Source organism: Perca flavescens, chromosome 1, assembly GCF_004354835.1.
Source record: "Perca flavescens isolate YP-PL-M2 chromosome 1, PFLA_1.0, whole genome shotgun sequence".
NCBI lineage: Eukaryota > Metazoa > Chordata > Actinopteri > Perciformes > Percidae > Perca > Perca flavescens.
In genome coordinates this window covers 28,797,910-28,819,779 of record NC_041331.1, presented here as the reverse complement: position 1 = coordinate 28,819,779, position 21,870 = coordinate 28,797,910, and the positions used below count along the sequence as shown (strand labels likewise).

The 21,870-nt window shown below is 41.4% G+C and overlaps 1 protein-coding gene across 2 annotated transcripts; it reads right to left on the bottom strand.

The window, feature by feature from the left end:
* Positions 1-10,137: 10,137 nt before the first annotated feature.
* On the bottom strand, positions 10,138-19,918 carry ppm1g (protein phosphatase, Mg2+/Mn2+ dependent, 1G). 2 transcript variants are annotated; one of them, XM_028583927.1, is made up of 14 exons: positions 19,722-19,917; positions 19,283-19,419; positions 18,684-18,753; positions 18,239-18,324; positions 17,832-17,961; positions 16,671-16,782; positions 15,874-16,073; positions 15,274-15,455; positions 15,039-15,170; positions 14,405-14,507; positions 13,755-13,886; positions 13,424-13,553; positions 12,980-13,082; positions 10,138-12,097 (listed from the first exon to the last, which is right to left on the bottom strand). In XM_028583927.1, exons 2-14 carry the CDS (start codon positions 19,391-19,393, stop codon positions 11,900-11,902), a joined length of 1,689 nt encoding a protein of 562 aa, XP_028439728.1. In that variant the 5' UTR covers positions 19,394-19,419; positions 19,722-19,917; the 3' UTR covers positions 10,138-11,899. The 2 variants fall into 2 exon arrangements, with proteins under 2 accessions (XP_028439728.1, XP_028439737.1); XM_028583936.1 differs by having other exon boundaries at positions 11,698-12,097; positions 15,274-15,452; positions 19,722-19,918.
* Positions 19,919-21,870: the final 1,952 nt, after the last annotated feature.

Below are 21,870 nucleotides of genomic sequence, written 5' to 3'. Positions count from 1 at the left end.
TCCCACTCTCCTCCTCTCCACATACATCCGACCACAGCTGACCAATGTGTTTACATGAGCACATTACTGCAGATAACACCACCTACATCATGGTCAAGGGTAACATGCACTACATTTTCAACTCCTGATCACGTCCCTGTACTAATGAAAAAAACACGATATGTCAAATGTCAACGTGAGAACCTCACAGCAGCTAAATTTGTGTTTCTCAGAATGACTCAAATAATGCAACATGGAAAATATGTCAAAACAATCTTACCCAAATCAGTTTGAAGCCTCTAATAGTTTCAGTCACTATTTTAAAAATATTTTTTTCAAGAGTACCAGTGGTCAGGGGGACCTGGGTAACTCACCTGGTTGAGCATGTGCCCCAAAAGGCTCAGTCCTTACCGCAGCGGCTGCAGGTTTGATTCCCACTTGCGGCCCTTTGCTGCATGTTTTTCCCCCTCTCTCTCCGCTGTCCTGTCTAATAAAGAACTAAAAATGCCCCCAAAAAAAAAAAAAAAAAAAAAAAAAAAGAATGCCAGTGGTCACAATGTCACAGAAAGTTACTATTTCTGAACAACAAGTACATATGACCTATATTATGGTTTTGCTTAAATTAGTGAGACCTGCAATCCCACAGGAGTTTTCACTTGGCTGATTAGCCCTCTGCAGTGGTTAAAGGTGAGCAGTGGTATGATGGGAATTGAAGGGGGTAAGCTTCTCCCCACAACGTGTAGATCCTATGGCGCCATTTTGATGCTAACAAGCCATTACCCGCCGTTAGCATCCCATTGACTGCCATTCATGTTGACTTCACTTTGACAGTGAATAACTTTACATCTGAAGCGTGTTAAGACAGTATTTGTCCGTTGTTTATTTCTAAAGAAACACGACAAAGCATAAAAGGCTCCATTACCTTGTGTCTCACGTTATGGCTCCGTAGCAGAAGTTTTTGTAAAAATAGGCTAACGACTGTGTCATAACCACGCGACTTACTGTCGCACAGTAGAGGAATTACCGTATAGTACAGGAGAAGGTCACAGGCAGTTTTGACTTCCATGATCTGTTTAAGTTTAATTACTAACGTTAACTAGCATGTTAGTTAGCAATAATTAGCCTGTGCCCATGTTATCTCCTTACATATACCTACGCTCTCCTCTCTGCAAGATTGGGAATGATTGAGATTTCTCTTGGCACAGCTACCAGAAGACTTACAACTTTCAGACACGTTGCTCACGTCACAGCTACATTTTCGAGCTCAGTTGGAGGCTGCGCAGTAACGCTCAGACATCACCGGAAAAGTGCTTCTAATATCCTTCACTGGTCTCCGTCCAGAGCAACGGGGTCTATTGGTCCATTCTTTAACTGTCTATGGGAATAACAAGAGGTCACTGGACTTTATGTATAAATAATAAAGGTGTGATCTGTCCCACCCAAACAGGTACAACAAAGATAACAGGAGAGTGAGAGAGATGTCAGTCTATCTATACACACCAACACAGTCCTGAGAGGAGGTGTAATCAGCCAAAATAAGTGAAATCACCTGTGTGGGTTTACCATAGGTGTGAAGGGCCTTTAAATTAGAGTTCATCAAATTTACAATAAAACAGTTGATGAAAGTAATTGAAATAATAATCTAGTCTTTTCTTGTGACTGTCATAAAGGCAGAATCACAAGCAAAGCTTCTTTTATTAACTTCTTTCAACCACATCCTTGGGAAACCCCAGCCTGACTTTCTTGTATTTAAGTTGGATTAGTAAACCTGCTGTAACAGTACGTCTATTTGCTGTGCAGCAGACTGATAATCAGTCAGAATTGCCATTATATTTCACTTCATTCAATTATTTGAATTAATTTACCCAGAATTCATGGCAAATTAGTCCTGTTTATGATATAGTCAAGAACTAGACGGCTCTGTGAAACAGATGACGTTAGACATCTATCTGAAGTGAGTGATCTCAGCCACAGACAAAGTCGATCTTTGTGAAACCGGCCCCAGGATACACCTACAGACCTTTCTCACGGCAGGCATAGCAGGGAAAACACAGGTGTAACTTACAACATTAATGACTGCTCGGGTCAATTAGTGTCCAGTGAGCCATAACAGTGATATGTATGCACTCTCTAGCAGGAACCTGTTAGAGAACCTGAAATACAGCCCTCATTAAAGTTATTAATTGCTCTGCACCTGTGTTTTTCCTACCATGACGTGACGTCTACAGTGAGAAAGGTATTTTGACCAGTAATGACCAAGGTGAGTAATGAGAGACGAAGTATGTGAACTTTAACTGCATATTGGTTTAAATGCTCCGAACATTTATTATGTAAATGTGAATATGATTTGGATGGCAGAGCCCTCATGATCCATCCCTAAGACTCTCTCTTTCTCGCACGTACGCACACATGCACGCACACACAGGCACACTTGTGGGGAACAGGGATTAGTAACTGATACTGAGAGGTGGTAGAAAGCAGCCTCCCTTTGTGGCCTCTTAAACCAGATGTAACCAGCTGGCGCGCGCGCACACACACACACACACACACATACACACACACACAGTTCCCAGGCTTGTGGCCAGAACTTTTGTCCTTTTCTCAACTGTGAACTGACACATAATGTAGAGAGAGAGAGAGAGAGAGAGAGAGAGAGAGGCCCAACTTTTAGTTTTAAAGGCACTGCTTCAATACATCTCTGTAGCCAATGAATCTCTGTGGTAGAAGAAAACAGCTCCTTGAAGGTATTTTAACAGTTAGACTTTATTACATTACAGGTTTGATAGTTGAATGAAACATTTGAATCATTACCTACATTTTAGAAAAAACGGACATTGAACATTGCACATAAACTACACGTCAAAAATAAAAGCCTCGGATGATGGGTAAGTATTTGTGTGTTTTAAGAAATAAAATATGAGAAAGAAAGAAATATGAGTGGATGATACTTGTTAGTTTAGGCCAAAACAGACAGTGGGGGAGAGAAAGGGTATGCTGTGTGAAGTTGTAACTTCAGGGAGTCAGGTTCATCAGATAAGACTATGAGTCATGGGAGACTGATCCTGAGACCAGAGGAAGGATGACTTGCCACAGTTTTTGTGTTTCTGTAGAAAATATGCTGAGTCTTGATTATTGTAGAAATAACCCCTGTGGTTTGTTGAACATTTTATCTATAAATGTAAGAAGCTTTTTTTGTATTTACTCAAAAATAGATAGTCGGTATACAGACCCTGAGTGCTGTTAGAGCCATAGCCAGTGACTTGCTTTTAAACTTTGTTGTCAGCTGAAACATAATCAGCAAGAGATGCACTGCCTCAATATTCTGGATGAATTGACCTTGTGGCTAAAAGTTGCCAGTTTGAAACCCTGGATCATTTGTAAAAGGGGGTAAAGGCATAAACGAGGTGCAGTTTAAGTGCCCTGTAACAAGGCACTGATTCAGTAATGTGCTGGATAATCTGGTTGGTTTTCCAGTGAGTTTTAGTCAGTGGCATAGCTCTATGGATTATAATGTCGGTCGGTCAAAACCATTCAATTTTGTACAGACATTCATGTGGTTTTGAGTTTAAAAATCTTGGCAACTCAGAATTGTATTCACTTCCACTGACTTTTTACTTGGTGTACTTTGTCCAATACTTCGGTTTATGACTAATACCCCGTTTACACATACATGGTTAATTTGAAAAACTGAAACATTTTCCCTTCATTTGTGCCCTTTGTTTTCATGGAGAATTCGCCTCTGAAAACGATTCTTTCTAAAAACTCCGGCCACGTGTAAACGTAGCATCAATATCTGAAATGACATTCCCATCAGCCTTAGCTGTACTTTGTGCACATGGTAATTAGCAAATGTTAGCGTGCTAACATACTAAACTAAGATGGTGAACCTTCTAGATCTCAGCATGTTATCATTGTCACTGTGAGTATGCTGAGATTAACAACCATAGCTCAAGCACCGCTGTGCCAAAGTAGCCACTGGCTAGCTGTGGACTCTTCTTGTTTTAGATCCAACATTATAGTATGATGAGTACAAAGTACAAACTGTAAATGGTCTTTAAAATTTTTTTCAATGGAATATACCATTTTCAGAATTATAATTTCTGCAAACATTCGAGTGGCTGCTGTAATTAAAAAAGATGCTGTCAGTTAAAGTTCTTTGAGGAAAATGTACAGCCCTTTCCTCTACAGGTAGTGTGACTTGGTAACATATCATGTCAATACCACAACACAGTTCTGTCCTATTTTCATTCTCATTCATTGTTAAGCACTGAAAAGATGCTATAAAATAATCTCAAAAATGGTAAAAGGTAAATCTTTGGTTAAATAACTATCAACAGTGGGTTCAGTCATGAGATATTAGAGGCCTGATCATATGATCCAGAGCTGTGCTACATATAGCCCACAGAGCTTTTGTTACTCTTACTAGGACTGTGGTTTGGTCACAAGATGATTCTGCTGTGGGGAGAAGCAAGATTTATTCAATCCCAAGATGTGCAACAGTATCTATTTCTTATTTTCTTTTCTTTTTAAACTTCATCTTTTATGCATTCTTGTTTCAGTGGACAAAACTCACGTTTAACATATGACCCTTGACTATAGCTGGAATAATACACGTGACAGCTGAACAACAACTCTTTCACTGACAGAAAGCAGACATGTAGGTAACAGGGAGCATTCAGCAGCGTTATCTCTGAACACTCACAGGCCAGACTCAGTAATGAAACTAGTAAAAATGTCCTGAGTGTGGAAGCTCACACAGTAACTACAGGGTAAGAAGCTCATGTTATACTTACAGCTTTAACCAGCCCACCTGCACACACACCAAATGTCTTATAATAAATACATTAATGTGTACAATGTTGTGGTGTTTACTTTAGCAGCATTATTGCACATTATTTCCCTTTTAAGGCGCTGACACACCAATGCGATTATCGGCTGTCGGACAGTCTGGCGAGGTCGGTGACTCGAGTCAGTTCGGTGTGTTCCGTGCCGTCGTCAGTCGGAGGAGCCAACGGCGTTCATTTTGGCCAATTTGACTTGTTGAATCGACCGGTAGGCAGTCGGACTCAATGACCAATCTACACGCGCAGAACGTACGCTCAAGTCGGCGTCGCTTAGGTGTGTTCCGAGGCACTTTTTTGACCAACTCGGGGAGACGGAAGCCGACTGATCAGTTGGACAGCCTTTTCTGCCGACGGTCGGCCGTCGGATTGGTGTGTCAGAGCCTTTAAAGTCATGTTATCTTCCAGTGATCACAACATGTTTAACTACCACTAATGTTTTTAAGATAAAGTAGGCTATATTTTTAGTGAGGGAACTCTAAGGGGCTGCAGCCTAAAGGCCCAGACACACCGACCAGACGGCCGACCCTCGGCAGAAAAGGCAGTCCAACCGATCAGTCTCCTGGAGTTGGCCAAAAAAGTGCCTCGAACACACCAAAGCGACGAGACATAATACGTCTCCATAACAGCAGGCGGCACTAATCTGTATTGTCGCCCACAAATGAAAACTGGCAGCTGATTGGACGAACGCATCACGTGGGTCAGGCTTTCTGGTTTCTCCGGACGGCCCCTTGGACGGAGCACACCGCTCAGACTCGAGTCACTGACCTTGCCAGATTGTCCGACGGCCGATTATCGGCTCGGTGTGTAGTAGGCTTTAAATGTTTCTTTCACAAGTCCCCTGTGACCTGCTCCATTGCTACCTAAATAAAGGAGAGAAGGAAGATGGAGGTGAAATAAAAGCCATGACAGGACCATGTGTCAAAAAGATAAGATAGTCAGAGAGAAAGAGAAATACCATGAAGAGTTAGAGGGGAAAGAAAGAAAGACATTTTCTTTCCTCTAAAAAGAGAGAATTCTTACTGCAAGGAGTCAAATCTAGCCTTTAAATGATACTTCATCCTAAATGTAGTATTCCAGTATTCACTAAAAAACCTTATAGGTAGATGTTGGCTTCACAAACTACTTTGTTTAACTTGGATTCCAATAGTGACTGGTTTTCAGTCTCAGATCTCTTCTGAATCGTTGTCCAATTATCCACTGATCATTGCTATGCGAAGTCTTTTCCCAACAGTCATATTCTTGCTAAACATACTGCTGTCATCTCAATCCTTGCATATAATTGTGTGTGTTGGTTTACACACCTTAGAGCGCCTGCACTTTCTGCTTTTTGAAAGCTTTCTTTGGATATTTTGATCCTTTTTCCTGCATGTAAAGTTGTCACTATTCTAATCCACATGAATCCAAGTGCACCACAGACACCTGTTCTCTATAAAGGGCCCTCAAACTTTTGATAGTGTTTGAAACCGAAAAGATAAATTTTAGATGAAGTATCACTTTAAGACCCAATGCGCTGTGCGGAATCAAGTTCATAACTATCTAAATCTATCTAAAAAACAAAAACTCATGACAGCCCCGAAATAACAACAGCGTTTCTGTCTGCTATTCATTTCTGATTCTCTGTGCACACCGTACAGTAGTCTGCAGGTAAGGTATTGCATACTGGCTTTACTGTTAAAATTACAAAAAGAGCTTGAATGAGGAAAAAAAGCAGAGCAAACAAGATAGAGAAAGGGCAAATATGCTGAATAAACACAGCAACGTATCAGGGGAGTCAGAAAAGAGGTGAACATGTTTCTGTGAAAGAATGAGATTGTGAAGAAATGTCCAGGGAGGTAAAAGCTGCAGTATGTCTGCTGATCAGACAGCTGCTGATTTTCACTTCTCTCTTATCTCTGACCGCACCCTGGTGTGTGTGTGTGTGTGTGTGTGTGTGTGTGTGTGTGTGTGTGTGTGTGTGTGTGTGCCTACTGTACGTATACTGGAACAAATATAATAATAGGACATAAAATATGTTGAAGGATTGAATAAAAGGAAAGGAAGATAGATAGCGAGACAGAACGAAGTGATCAGAAATAATGGTGATAAAAAGGAAAGAAAGGAAAGCAAGAAAATATCAGGAATCATATAGTAAAAGAAGGGAGGGAAGAAGAGAGGAAGTGATAGTAGGTGGAGAAGAAAAATGGGAGGAGGGGCAACAAGAGAGGTGAAAGGGAAGAGAGGGGGGAAAAAAGGATGCGGGAGTTTTCCTGTTTTTCTATCCAACATGCTTAGCTTGGTGCTGATGAATTACACACACACACACACACACACACACACACACACACACACACACACACACACACACACACACACACACACACACACACACACACACACACACACACACACACACACACACACACACACACACACACACACACACAGAGGATGTGTCTGGAACTGACATGCTGGTACATCCTGCCAGCAATAGAACAGCTGACTGTGACATCTTCCTATACAAACTGTGTGTTTGTTTGTGTGTGTGTGTGTGTGCGCGCGCGTGCGTGCACATCTGGCAGGAATATGGGGTCATGCTAGAAGCGTCTTGCGATATGTGTTAATAATCTGTTAACACAGCAATAACATATTACAACTTTATATGGCTAACACTTTTATTGCACACCCAGCTGACATGAAGCAACATTAGCATCCCTTTGGAGTCATGTTTGTGTCCAGATGATGAAATTAGGTTCAACATTTACTCTCTGAGCTCTGTTTATTGTCTATGAGCCTACAGATGCTTGAACACTGAACAGAGCTGACAGAGTTGGGTGATACAAATATTGATTAGCGCAGCTTTAGGGTTAGGGTTTCATTTATTGTATCAATGAGGGTCCTCACAAGTAAAGAAATACAGATGTGTGTGGTTGTGTGTTAATTGGATTTGGGGGTTAAAAGTGATTATCATAATGAAGAAGGAAAATATAAATCATTAAATATTTCCTCTTTGGCAACATCCATTTCAGGGAAAAATTTTAATTGTTACAACTATCTAAACCTCAGATCACGCATTTTAACATATATTAATCCTAAATCACAACTACTATAACTGCAAATGTTAAAATTAGTAACAGGAATGGAGGTTCAAGGTGTATGAAAAATTACAGTTTACTATGGTCACAGAACATTTAAACTGCACTACGGTGACCTCTGGAATGTGTGTGTGTGTGTGTGGGGTCATCGGTGAACTCTGCAGTAGGAGTAGGAGATCGCAAAAGATCTTGATGAATACTTGCTGTGTCTAACTACAACCTGTTATTGTGGTCTAACTTTCTATATAAGACCTGTTGACACACACACACACACACACACACAGCTATACATGTACAATTGCAGGTCTAGTCAGACTCCTGTGGCTCCACAGCGATCAGTCAAGTTTAAGAGTCTGGAGACTGAAGCTACTCCCCCAACACACACAGCTGGACAAGGCTGCCATTGAGCACCATAGTAGTAGCCTTTTAGATTTTTTTTTTTTATGGTTACTGCGCTAAAAAGTCAGCCTGGAGCAGCTACCTACAGTGGCCTTTTGAGCCGAACATGTCTTCCAAGAAAACAGAAGTCAAAATATTATAGGTAACCGTTGTTTATGTTCTCATTGACTGGTAAAGAGAGTCAAGCGTCATATTTTGGGGATAGTAGCCAAGTGCAGAGTACTTTTAATCATGTTCATTATAAATCCAAAGACAAAATAGTCACGTTCACACAGACACAAACCCAAGTGTGTTTTGGCCTGTTTTTCTGTCTCTATTAACATGAGAATGACCCACAAACTTTGTACGCACTCACTGTATCCACACACACCCCTGAAGCTGCTAATCTACAGACAAGAACAAAAAACATCCTTCCTGTCAAAGACATGGAGAAAACATGGGTATTCTGGTGTGTGTGTGTGTGTGTGTGTGTGTGTGTGTGTGTGATGACATTTTTAGATTCCAAGGACAGGGTGTGTTTCCTCTCTTGCTCTCTATTGTTCCTGCAACAACAGTGATCTTCGGGGAGCAGAGCAACCACCAGGACGGTAGAGCAGTAGCCAATGGCAGGGCAGGACAGAGAGGCCCCGAGGCTGATGGGAACTAAAGTCTGTTCGCTTTTGCTTTCCTGTATCTTAGGAGATTTAAAGTATAACATGCCCACTGCGTCTTCATGAGAAGTAAACCTGTGCCATGTAAGGCAAACCGTCTTCATTGGATGGAAATGAGATTAGTGTTCAGTATGTCCGTGTTCATTGAAGGTGTGTGTGAGTCATTGAAATCAGTAGCTGTGCTGTTTGGGATGAACCCCTTCAGACGCCCTTCATGGCACACGGTTACCCCTCCCTCCTTGAATCATCAGCATAACTGGTACAAATGTCTTTGCTGGCATCTGCAGGACTGTCTGTGCATAAGCTGTCCTACACGGAACGTGAAGTTGTCCATACAGCTCCGCTGGCAGCACACTGCTCATTTCAAACTAAAACGTGAAGCCTTTGAGTAAAGTTTTAACTACTGGGTTGGCATCAAGTCAAAATTTGAAATTTAAGATAAGCCTTTATTGATCTCCAGAGGGTTGTTGCAGCAGCGTAAGGACGGAGGGTTGCCCGAGACCATTTATTATGATAGATAATGGACACTTCGGAGGGCATTAACCCACTTACACCACGGTCAATTGCCAAAGACAATTTTTTAAGACCTTTCATTTATATTTTCATGTATTTTGCAATCAAAATCAATTTTTTTTTTCAATAACTAATTTTCTTGGTAACACCTGAAGGTTTGACTAATACCTGGAACAATCATTCCCATCCAATAAGGTTTTTATGCAATGGAAACGTTCACTACTCTACTACTATTCAAGTCCGCTCAGGTCATAGAACCTTTTGGCTCAGCTGCGATCCAGGAAGCTAACATTATGCTAACAAAATTCTAAGTCAATAACCTTAATATAATTTGACAGTATGTCAAGCTAGCTATCCAGCCATGTCATTGTCCCCAAATCAATATAAAGTGTTACAACAGGTTATGTATTTTGAGACAGATGTTAGTTCAGTAAACATCAAAATATTGATGATGAATTGATAACTATATTAAAAACAGGATACTGTAACATGATTGACCCCAATATAGTCTGACTGAGGGTGGAAAAGTATGCCTGATAATAGGTTTTGGTTGATTAAACTTATATAAAACAGACATCAAATCTACAACAACTATTTCACAATAAAAAATACTTCTCTAAAACCTGATTAAAAAGCTGATGCCGCTATGGTTGTTTTTAAAGAAACACAGGATTACAGTTGTCTCATTATTTAAAAAAATGTATTTGTATGTACTTACATACTGGTGTCAAAAGAGTATGCACCAAAAATGTCACATGACTCACAATTACAAAGAAAAAGCATTTTCTTTTCTTCAATTATAAGTACTGAAAAAACTATGTACAGAAATAAGGGCATGGTGACAAGATAGTACACTAGAAACAAACTTACGGTCACAATATGGTTTAAATGATGCTTCTGCAAAAAGACAAAAAAGAAAAAAATCATACACTGCCTTGGTGCTCTGAACTTCAAATTGCATTTCCACTCAAAAAGTAACCTTGTGCATCCTCTCCACTGCCCAGCATCAGGGCGTTTTCAGAGCGTGCTCACAAAATGACTTCTCGCTGTTTTTTCTTTTAATAACTAATACATCAAAAATGAAAAGTTAAACACTTGAGTGGAAATACTTAGTTTACTTAAAACACATGTCCTAGAGATGATCTTAAAAAGATGTTACATTGGAAACGGGGGACAGACAGGAAAAGCAAATGGGGTGGAGACGAGCTGTGTGCGGAGGGCCAGTCCAGAGCTTTAATCATCCCCTCTCTCTGGATGGACACAGAGACACAAAAGGCAGAGAGTGTTTTGTCTTGTCTCTCTGTGAGTTTCCCTGCTATTAGATCTTACAGACGAAAAGTACACTAGCTCCCAAAACCCTGGGATCTCTTCTCCGTCAGGAAATGTACAGATTTTGATCAAGACTAGACACCAAGCAGGGATGAAAAAGGAAGGATGATGGCGATTGGGCTGTTATGTGACCAGCAAGACAGAGAAAAAAAACAAACAACCTTATCCTCACTTGTGAATGGGTGCTAATAGGAATAGGAATATATATCAAACAAGAGCAACTGGACTAGTACCCCATTGGGTCCCTCTTATTGGAGTCTGACTCTCACAAACTGCCCCGATGAAACTCAGGGTGGGGGGTATGTGAGAGGAACCTGACACAAGTAAGCAACTCATTCAGTGCCACACTGGACTAGCATGTGCACCCTACTGCTTTTTGAATCTTCAACTTGGGCTACTCCTCCTCTCATTCAATCACTTTTTCTACGGTTACCTTTTACGCAATGCAAATCTATCGGCAGCCATTTTGGTTCTCTTCTCTGGGTCTAGTCAATGATTAAGAAATGATGATGGTTTTAATGGCACTTTGAGATACAATGAATGCCTTGTTATTTGGACACAACACACAAAAAGCATTGTGCGATTTCATATTGGAAAAGTAACATGCACATTATATAATTGCAAAACTGAAATGAAAATGCACGTGTCACGCTGTAAAATGTGAACAGCAATCAGACACAGGTCAACATGAGAGCCATCCTCAAACTTCCCCTAAAACATAATTGTGAAACGGTCATGTGGATAAAGATTTTAATGACTGAGGGTTCGCGTTGCATCTGCCTTCTAGTTACGAAAACTTAGAAAACGATGTACTATTCAGCATGCCTGTGAATCTGCCGCTTCTGAATCGAAGAAGAAGTAAAAGTGTGTCCAGCTTCTTTCCAGCGAGACCGAACGAAAACAAACAACTGGAGGGGGTGTTAAAGTAATCGGCCTAAAACCAAAGGGGAAAAAAACTATACTGATGATCTTAGTTCAGGTCTTCGAGCATATGTGTAGGAATTGTAATTTCTGTTTACGGATGTCTGTGAGGTAAGGATTACATTTAGAACAGAATGTGTCTCTGGTGTAGCCCGGGACCAGCTGCTCCCTCTGGGACAGTTTCTCGCTGCCTTTAGTCACTTTTAGCCTTTTTGCTGTCGTTTCCGTTCTCCTCCAGCTTGGCTCCTTCTGCCTCCTCTGAGTGCTTCCTCTTCTTCATGTCGTCTGGCTGATGGGACGGGTGTGGCCGGAGCGTGACGATGATGCAGGTCATGTTGTCACATCCTGTCCCATCTCCAGATGTGTCGGGGGCCAAACAGTGGTCCAACAGCTGCGAGGAGGACATATGGGATTTTAAATTAAAGATGCATGAACATATTTAGTCATGGGAGGTACCATGTTCGGGATTCAACGTCAACTGGAATGACACACACACACACACACACACACACACACACACACACACACACACACACACACACACACACACACACACACACACACACACACACACACACACACACACACACACACACACACACACACACACACACACACACACACACACACACACACACACACACTTTGACAGTATGTCAAGCTAGCTATACAGCCATGTCATTGTCCCCAAATTAATATCAAGTGTTAAACATGTTATTATGCATTTCGAGACCGATGTTAGAAGGTCAGTAACCATCAAAAATATTGATGACAAACTGATACCTATATTAAAAATAGGACACTGTAACATGATTGACCCCAATATAGTCTGACTGGGGGTGGAAAAGTATGCCTGATAAATATGTCACCCTTCCTCTAATTGCTGATGTGAATTCACTGCCTGGCAGGTTAACGCTGGTAGAGGGAGGAGGGGCTGGTTTTGAGAGTGGGGGCTGCCGTCTCGGTCAGTCTACAAGAATTTACCATATTTTAAGATATAGGTCTTATTAGGCTAAAAACTTAGGCTACATAAGAGTCAGTTCTCGTTTTAGTTTGTTCATAACAGTTTTTTACTTCACTCTACCGCGGTTTCTCTGCTCCTTAATTATTCAAACAGCTTTCATACTTAATTACAGTTTAATTGGAATAAAAATATATACATTTTTCTGAAACTGCAGATTTTAATGTTTTAATGTCTGATTCTGATTCCTCGATGTGGTTACAGAAACTCTGACCGACTGATATATGTACAAATCTTAAGTGCGTCTCTCACCTCTTCCACTATGCATGAAAGGACTCTGACTTTGCCATTCTCGTCTGGTTTGTTGATCCTCTCGCTGATGAAGTCCACCACCTCCTGACTGCTCAACACATTCCTGCACACAACACATATTCAATTCAATTTCATTTATAGTATCAAATCACAAGAGTTATCTCAAGACACTTTACAGATAGAGTAGGTCTTGACCACACTATAATTTACAAAGACCCAACAATTCCAATAATAATAATAATAATAATAATAATAATAATAATAATAATAATAGGAACAGGGCAGCCCAACAAGTAAATGACGAATCAAAAAATAAAATAAAACAACAACAACAACCTCACATGCATTAACATGGTAACTGGCATAGTGAAATCTACAGTTAATCATGCATCCTGATCAATGTTCAATTACGGGGCCAATCTGCCAATGGCCACTCAAACTCACCAGATGCCGTCGCAAGCAATGACCATGAAGTCGTGGTCCCCGTTAAGCGTCAGAACTTTGACGTCTGGCATGGCAGAAATCATCTGCTCCTCTGGAGGCAGAGTCTTGTTCCTCTTATAGAAGTGGTCACCTGAGAGTCCGAGTCCAAGTTAGAAGCTTGTTAAGAGACATTTATTCTGCTTACAGGAGGTGGTCATCAAAATGTGCAAACATTTTAAAATTGCCAATTTAAACTAGTATCGACCTGAGCCGCTATTGGGGTTAATGTTGATGCAACAAATAGGAGTGCTTACAAGACAACTGTAAAAGTCGCACACAAAGTCAGCCATACCAATAGCTCTGGAGAGGTTCAATCCACCGTTGACTCGTCCATCCATGGTCACTTTCCCTCCTGCGTTTTTAATGCGAGCCAGTTCCAGCTCGTCCTCTGGCTTGTGGTCGTACGACATGTCGACAGCTTTGCCTGCAGCATCACAGCAACCGAGCGTTTACATTTAATACATTACTGCAAAGCCTCTTAGATCGGCCACTAACATTTCAATGGCAACTATGCAAGAGCAAAACACCTTGACAAAATGACTATATCACCTAATTGCGGATTTTTGTTGTTGTTGTAATAAACACTTTGAAAGTCATTTGATCAGATTTCAAGTGACATGAAAAACAACACTGAGCTCTTCATGTCATTGGAGTTGGTACCTAAAAACTACCTACGTTCATCAAATGCTTGGGTGTACTTGTATTAACTCATAGCATGCACTCCCAGGTGGTTCAGGTGCAATACTGCAACATCCTGCGTCTTTTTTCATGGCATGAAGTCATTTTACAACCAGCCTGTTTAATAAAGTCAGTACACAAGCTTTGTGTACCAGCATATTACCGTAATTGCTTGTTAACGGATAACAACAATATAATCTATGTATTCTTTTGGTATGGTAAACTTCTATCAAGGTACATAGGCACCAAATGGTTTGGACCTACCACGCTCAGACACCACACAGCGAGAGTCTCCAGCATTGGCCACAATCAGCTGTTTTCCTCGGATCAGAGCAACGACAGCTGTGGTGCCGCTGTCCGAGCCAGGCTGTGAATGCATAAACATGGTAGACGTGACACACCGTTAAAATCTCCATGAAATTTTACACCAACATTTAGAGACCAACTCCCTTTTTCCATAAATCTGAATCCTTTGTAAAATCCATCCCATGACTGAAATGAACTACTTAAAAGCTACCAGACATTTTTCTGCAGAGAAAAGAATTCCAGGCAGCCACCAAAGCTTCTTCTATTTACACAAGAAGTCAAAACAAACATCTGTGATCGGTCAGCTGCACCAGAGCAGACACTTTACCTAAAACCTAAAAATCACACTGAATGAAGTTAGAGTAACCTGGAAGACAAAACCGTTAAAATGATAATTATGTATTTTTTCAGCTCCACCGTCAATACATTTTGCACTGCAATTCATCTTTCACTCAACAGCTAAAAAGAAGATTCAGAAGTCAAGGCAACCCATAGCTCTGACATTCGGCACGATGAGTTGCCCGTCCTGCACGTAGGACCTAGTATTGTTGATTTGTCGCATTAGATTAGTTTCAATCTCATTTGTACACACCTCCTCCTTGCCATCCATTCCAGGTAGGCACATTTCCTCCTCTTCTTCATCTTCAGAGTCTTCCTCTCCCTCCTCTGTATCTTCCTCTTCCTCCATCTCACTACTGTCACCCTCTTCCTCTTCGCTTCCATCCTAATTAAAAAAATAAAAATGGTTACAATGCCACAATTACAATGCTTTCTTTCTTTTCAAGTTAAGCCAAATAGGACGGTTTATTCTAGTCTCCTGTTCTCACCTCTTCATCACTGCCCTCCTCCTCTTCTCCCTCCTCGGACTCCTCGCTGTCGTCAAAAAACCTAGACTTGGAATCTCCAGCAGCATTGGAGGACAAAGAGGAGCAGGAGGGACCTGCGTCTCCCTCTGCTTTACCAGCCTTTTCTTCTCCATTGGAGCTTCCTGACTCTCCGCAGTCAGCTGCTGTAGAGGAGAAACGAGGGCAACATGAGGTGTTGGACGAGAGGAATAGAGAGAGAAAATAAGTGGAGAGTAAAGGAGAGGACATTGTGCCCAGATTACTTATTTCATGTAGGCTACTCATGAAGCCATTTCTTTAAGGTTAGTTTAGTTTATTAATTTATTTGAGCAGTAACCATTCAGCTCAAAGGGAGTGGGCAGAAGCAAAAGAGCTTGTAAGCCCCCCCCCACAAAAATAATACAATAAAATTTCTCATTTCACAATACAAAAAAACAGTACAATACTAAAGATACATTTACAGTGTTTGAGCAGGCAGACCCTTTGCCATAATAATGATAATAATAACATTACCACGGTTTTTTTTTTAATCAAAGTTTTTTCATGTCATCTTGTTAAGACTCCCGACTCCCAGCTCCATACCTGCACCACTGCCTTCACCTCCTCCTGTTCTCCGACAGGCTCGCAGCTTCGACCCGCATGCCGCTCCTTCGCCTTCTTTCACCTTCCCATTGCTTGCCTCCTCCGCCTCTCCATTTACCCCCTCCTTCTGTCCTTCCCCATCTTCCCCTTTGTCTCCCGAAGCCTCAGGGTGCGAGCAGGACGCCTTCTTAGCAGCCGCACTAAGAACAAAAGACAAATGGGAAATAAAGAGGAGCCAACCACATGAGTCTTAAACTGCGGTTTTACACAACAATTAAAAGAAACCTGAACTCACGAGTCACTAAAACCATGAAAGAGATTTCTGGTTGGCTGAATATAAATGACACTGTCCCCAAAAAAAGTCTTCAAATTGTTTTTATAAATGTCTACAAATTCGATTTTCACTGAGTTCAAACAAAGTACATACTAACTTGAACAAAGCTTAAAATATAAAAAAATATATATAAACAACAAAAGTTGCCATGTAATGCTATCATTTCTTCCATAATGTGATATTATTCCTGTTCAAACAGATTGTTGAGACGAGACATCATACAGCAAGGTGATCAGTTGTATGTGTCGGCCAATGGGCTATCAGTTATGGATCTGAAGGACTGGTATTACTGCATGGGTTGACTTGCATGAGGACACCCCTGCATCATTTTCCATGAAGTAACATCTCCAGGAAGTTCTAGTCCCCATTTCACAGGCTCTTTAAAGCACAAAATACTTCTTCATTGCCAAATAAGTGTTAGTCCTTGTATGAAAAGTCAAAATGAAAAAGTGCGTTAGCCTACCTGAGGGCAGCTGCATGCTTGACAGCATTAAGGTTCTGACCATAGCGTACCAGCAGCTCCTCTATGGTCATTGTGGCTTCCTCGTGGAGCAAACTTGCCTCCTCGGTGTCCACTGAAAGAAGGGCAAAAACAATGAACCACTTAGATGTTGTCATTACGTTAGTGATGTTGCCCGTCAGCCTAATGCGGGTAAGCTTACTAGTAGAAAATATTATGGGTTTGGTCGGGTGGGTCAAAAGGTGACAAAGCAGCGTTCCGAGTAAGTCAACCATAAGTTACAGAAAATTGCATGCAATTGTTTACCTTCCACCTTCTCCTAACAAGTCGGGTTGGTGCAGGTATTAAAAAACTCTGACCGTGCATCACTACGAGGCTAGGTTTCGCTGAACCTGAGCAAAATGAAGCAAGCAAAAAGTATTACTGTGTGGGAACATCTTGCTTGTGCCGAGTTGCATTTGAAGCTCTTTTTGTTTGTGGCTTTCACAACAGAGAGCTATGTGACAATAGTCTCTTTCCAACCAAGTAGTTACAGGAACGTAGTTCTAGGAGCCGTCCACTTCTAAACAGTTCTAACTACTCTCCCCCAAAACCGGTTTTGCCATTTGCATTCAAACTGGCCAAGTGGCCACAGGAACTGACCTTTTGTTATTATAACACAGCCATCTAACAACCACTATAGACATACCATGATGAGTACTGGTCGGGTAAATACAGATGTCCTACAAACACGGAGTATGGCAGGCAGACACACAGCTGACACCCTCGCAGCTAAACTAATTGATGCGATGGAGCCTTGGGGAGTGGGAAAGTGACAATGTACGCAAAATTGTGGCTGCTAATTATCCCGGGTGAACCGGGACACAGTTGGCTGCTTGTGGGTTAATAGTTAATGATCGGTTAACGAGGGTCTTCTTCTTGGTCAGGAAAAAAAAAATAAAAAATTCTAAATTTGTATTCCTAATGTCTTGTATTTGTCGTATTCTCATGGTCTGTTTTATCATCCATGCCCTTGGTTGTGGTACTTTTCTTTAATAATTATGGACATAATTCTCTCAATCCTCCGTTACCATGCATCATGAATGAGCTTTGTTATGTGTTCCTTACAACTACCATCCACACCAAAAATTACTACATAACTTTCATAGTTAGGGGTGTACTCACAGTCGTCCTCCTCTGCCACTTTTTCAGCAGGCGGCTCCTCGGTGGGCCGTCCAGCAATCTGGATCAGCTCCTTAATGACATCCTCTCTGATCATTCTACGGTCGATGGCCAAGAAGGCATCCTCCAGAGCCTGGAAACATCATGCAAAAGGGTCCGTCAGTAAAAGTCAAGCGACACACTGTAATATTGGGTTCAAGATTGATGAGATTCATGTTGCGTTCAGAGTGTTATGAATGTGCCAATACTGTACTGAGGAAAAATGGTGACCACACTTATAATATATTGCCTCTAATCCCACCTAATTTGTAACTATGCTAGAGTCGAGCAGCCGGCCTCTGGCCATGAAGACGTCTGCTCTGTCAAACTTATTTAAGACCGGTCGCGCCGTGGCTTTGACGGCTTCTCACCTTTTGCAGTTTGCCATCTTTGTAGGTCTTCTGCTCCTTGATGATGTCAGGAAGGTACTTTGAACAGTACAGCGCCACCTCTTCACCTAAATGGGAACAGTATACACATAAGTATTCATGTTGCATCCATAGCACTCACAGAGGCATGTAAAACAAACAATAAAAAGGGGAAAACCTCGGAAACACGTCACAAAAATGGGCGTGTTGTGATCCAAACATCAAAAAGGTAGGTAACATGTGTGTCTCTGACTGCTGGGTGTGATGCTACACATAAGTTTAGGAGAAACTGTTGTTTTTAGACAAATATTTGGGGGTAGTGTGTTGTGCACCGCCAATATTAGGATTAGGAAAATACTGTTATTAGTTAAGTGTTTAAATGCAGTGAACTCCACAATGCATTCTGCAAAACAATATAAACAGAAGACAGCATGTGTATGTGTGTTACCTCCATGTCCATCATACACAGAAAACATGGCAGTCTCCTCATCAAACTCTGGGATACAATTGTGAGCATCCTGTGGCACAATAAAAGGAAAAAAATGCACATTACAATCCGGTCAACGTGACATTTTACAAATTGGTACAAATCATAGAAATCAGAATTCCTCTTCTTGTAAAAGAAAGCAATCTATACTTTTGGGACAAGAGAGTCAGAAGGGATAAGATGACAAAAAAAAGGGAGACCTCTACGCATTATCTTAACAGACAGACAATTCAGTCAAACAGCGTCAATTACATGATCTTGAATGTTGTGGGAGAGGGGTTACAATGTAACCCAGCATACCCAAAAACACCCTGAGGATGAATTATGGATTTCATCCACCAGTGCAGCTGATGCTCAGTTAAAGCTAGTTTAGGAGTGTGTGAACGAACTGTGTACTGTGGAAAGATACCAACCCTCCCCACACAAACAAACCTATAGCGAGAAACGCCTCACATCCCTTTGTCCCGCCATTTACAACTCAAGATACATTTTCCCTTCGTTGTGTTCACGAAGCGAACAACATGGTTGTCTCTGATCCGATCATTCATTTTCCGCCTCACCTCCATGGAGACGCGCCAGCCCTGCATGGCAGAGAAACCGTAGCTCATGTTGCTGTTGCCGCCATCGGAAGAGGTCTTGGTCGTGTTAGGTTGCGACAGATAAGCCCCCATGGTCGTCGGTTTCTATGGCTTTACACCTGGGGGAGAAGACGATACGGAGGAAACAAACATCACACTTTAGCTTTCACATAAAGAGACACACGTAAAACCCAGTGCAATTGTCACACTTCCAACTGCGTTAACCAGATTGGCTAGTAGTTGCTAGCTAGCTAACGTTAGCAACACCACAACAAAAAGTAGACGCATCAGCTAGCTAACATCACCATGCTAAAAGCGAGCGAACCCGGCTAAACTTCCAGCCATAACCTCTGCCCCCGCCATGTAGGCGGCTGCGCAGTTGTAGAGATAGATCAACACTCAACGCAGACGGTAAATGTACCTATTCTGACAGAGCGGGATGATGAGCTGGTACACGGGTTCCAGGAGAGAGAGAGCTTCACATAGAAAAGATTGCACGTGTGGAAGCAAAAGCCGCTATCAACCTCTATGTGCTACCAACACAGACAGACCGCAGAAGGAAGCAGGAGCTGGGAAGGAAGTGAGCGCGCGCGCATGTCCCTTTCGTTCGGAATTCGTTCGAACCAAGGGGGCGTGCCCAAAACGTACGTCACACGTCATGATGTCACTTTTTTTAATCAATGAACAGTTAGGTTCCTGCAAAGAATTTGGTTCCTGTCATTATATTGTTTTCTATCTATGTATTTATTTATTTTTTCTCATTATGTATTAACTGCCAATTTCAATTCTATATATACATATTTTTATTTTACTGCTATTTATCTTTTACTTTCTCAAAGATTTGTGCTGTTCCCTGGATTGAAATGTTTATCTCTGTATATGATGCCGTATTGTTCAGAAAATGTATAACTTGTTTGTAAAGTTTTGCAAAAAAAAAAAAAAAAAAAAAAAAAGAACAGTTAGGTTCCTGTTCTGTTGCACACTTAAAGCACTGAAATAAAATCTCAAACTGTGGGATTAATGTTCGTGTTATGTTATGTTTCAGAGATGTTATGAAGTAGGCTACTACTGCACATTCAAAACATTTAGAATATTTCTAGTTTGTTGCACTGATTCTTACTCTCAAATGTTACATGCTTTGTGGGTTCAAAAAGAAGCCAAATGTTGCTGTATATCATGTGTAGACCACACCATAAACATTTCATGTAAATCATATGATGTTTGTCACAAGGCTGACTTGCTGTCGCCAGCTGGTGGCGCTATGACCATGACTCAATATGGGCATGTAGCTGTTTCCGAAGGTACAGAGTCTGGGGTGGGGAATGGAGAACATGCAGGCCAGCGTCTGAGGACCGCAGGTTTCGGGATGGGGTGTATGGATGTAGGAGGTCGGAGAGGTATACTGTGGGGCCAGGGCATGGACTGGAGGGATTTGTGGGTGAGAAGGAGGATTTATATGAAGGTTGGGGTGATGTGCTGCCAGGTCTTGGTGTGGGTGAGGACCTCCATGGCGGCAGATTTTTGGACATACTGGAGCCTGGGACACAAACGGGAGGTTATGAAAGCATGAATGAGGGTTTCTGCCACGGATTCAGAGAGTGATGGCCGGAGTCAGGAGATGTTTTTGAGATGAAAAAAGGCTGATTTGGTGATGAATTTTATGTGAGTAGGCCTATGGAAGGAGAGGGTGGAGTCCAGTATTACACCAAGGTTGTGGACCTCAGAGCATGGGCAGATGGCGCACCCATCAACATCCAGGATGAGATCTCCAACCTTCTGGAGCAGCACCTTGGGGGCCACAACCAAGAGCTCTGTTTTATTGCTGTTCAATTTGAGTAGGTTGGTTGACATTTAGGCTTTGTAGGATAATTATACCAACCAAAAATGAGACGAATCCGATAAACCCCCTAAGAGGAGTTTGAATAAATTTGCATACAATAAGTCATTATAATGAGAATGTTTCTCAATATAATGAGTTACTATCTTAATATAATGACTTAGTATATCAAAATACTGACTTAGTATATCAAAATAATGACTTAGTATATCAAAATAATTACCTACATGTCAAATAATAAGAAACTGATGACCTAGCTATATATATATATATATATATATATATATATATATATGTAGTTCCCGGTCTGTTTACTGTCAGAAGATGGCTGTGTCTCATGTTACGTTGTTTTTTGTACACGCTGTGACTATAAAAATCACAACATGTAAATAGGAACATGTTGGCGTTATTTTGTCACTTTTGTCACAATTCGTTGCAGTAGGCTAGTTGGAACCAGTTACCTGCAGGATCTGTGCTAGGCTAAGCTAATGCTGGAACCATCAGACAGCGTTACAGCACGCACGGAGATGAGAAGGGTATGTATGGACTTGTCTAACTCTGGGGGTTACGGTGAATAAGCTAAATTTCCAATAAGTCGGCGTGTTCCTTTAAAACATTAGCATTCTTGCAAGACAGGGAGAGCCTAACCTGTCAGCTGTGTTGTCGATGCCTCGAAAGAAAAAATGAAGTGACTCAGAACTTGCCGTAACTGGCCGTACGATGTGTATAACAT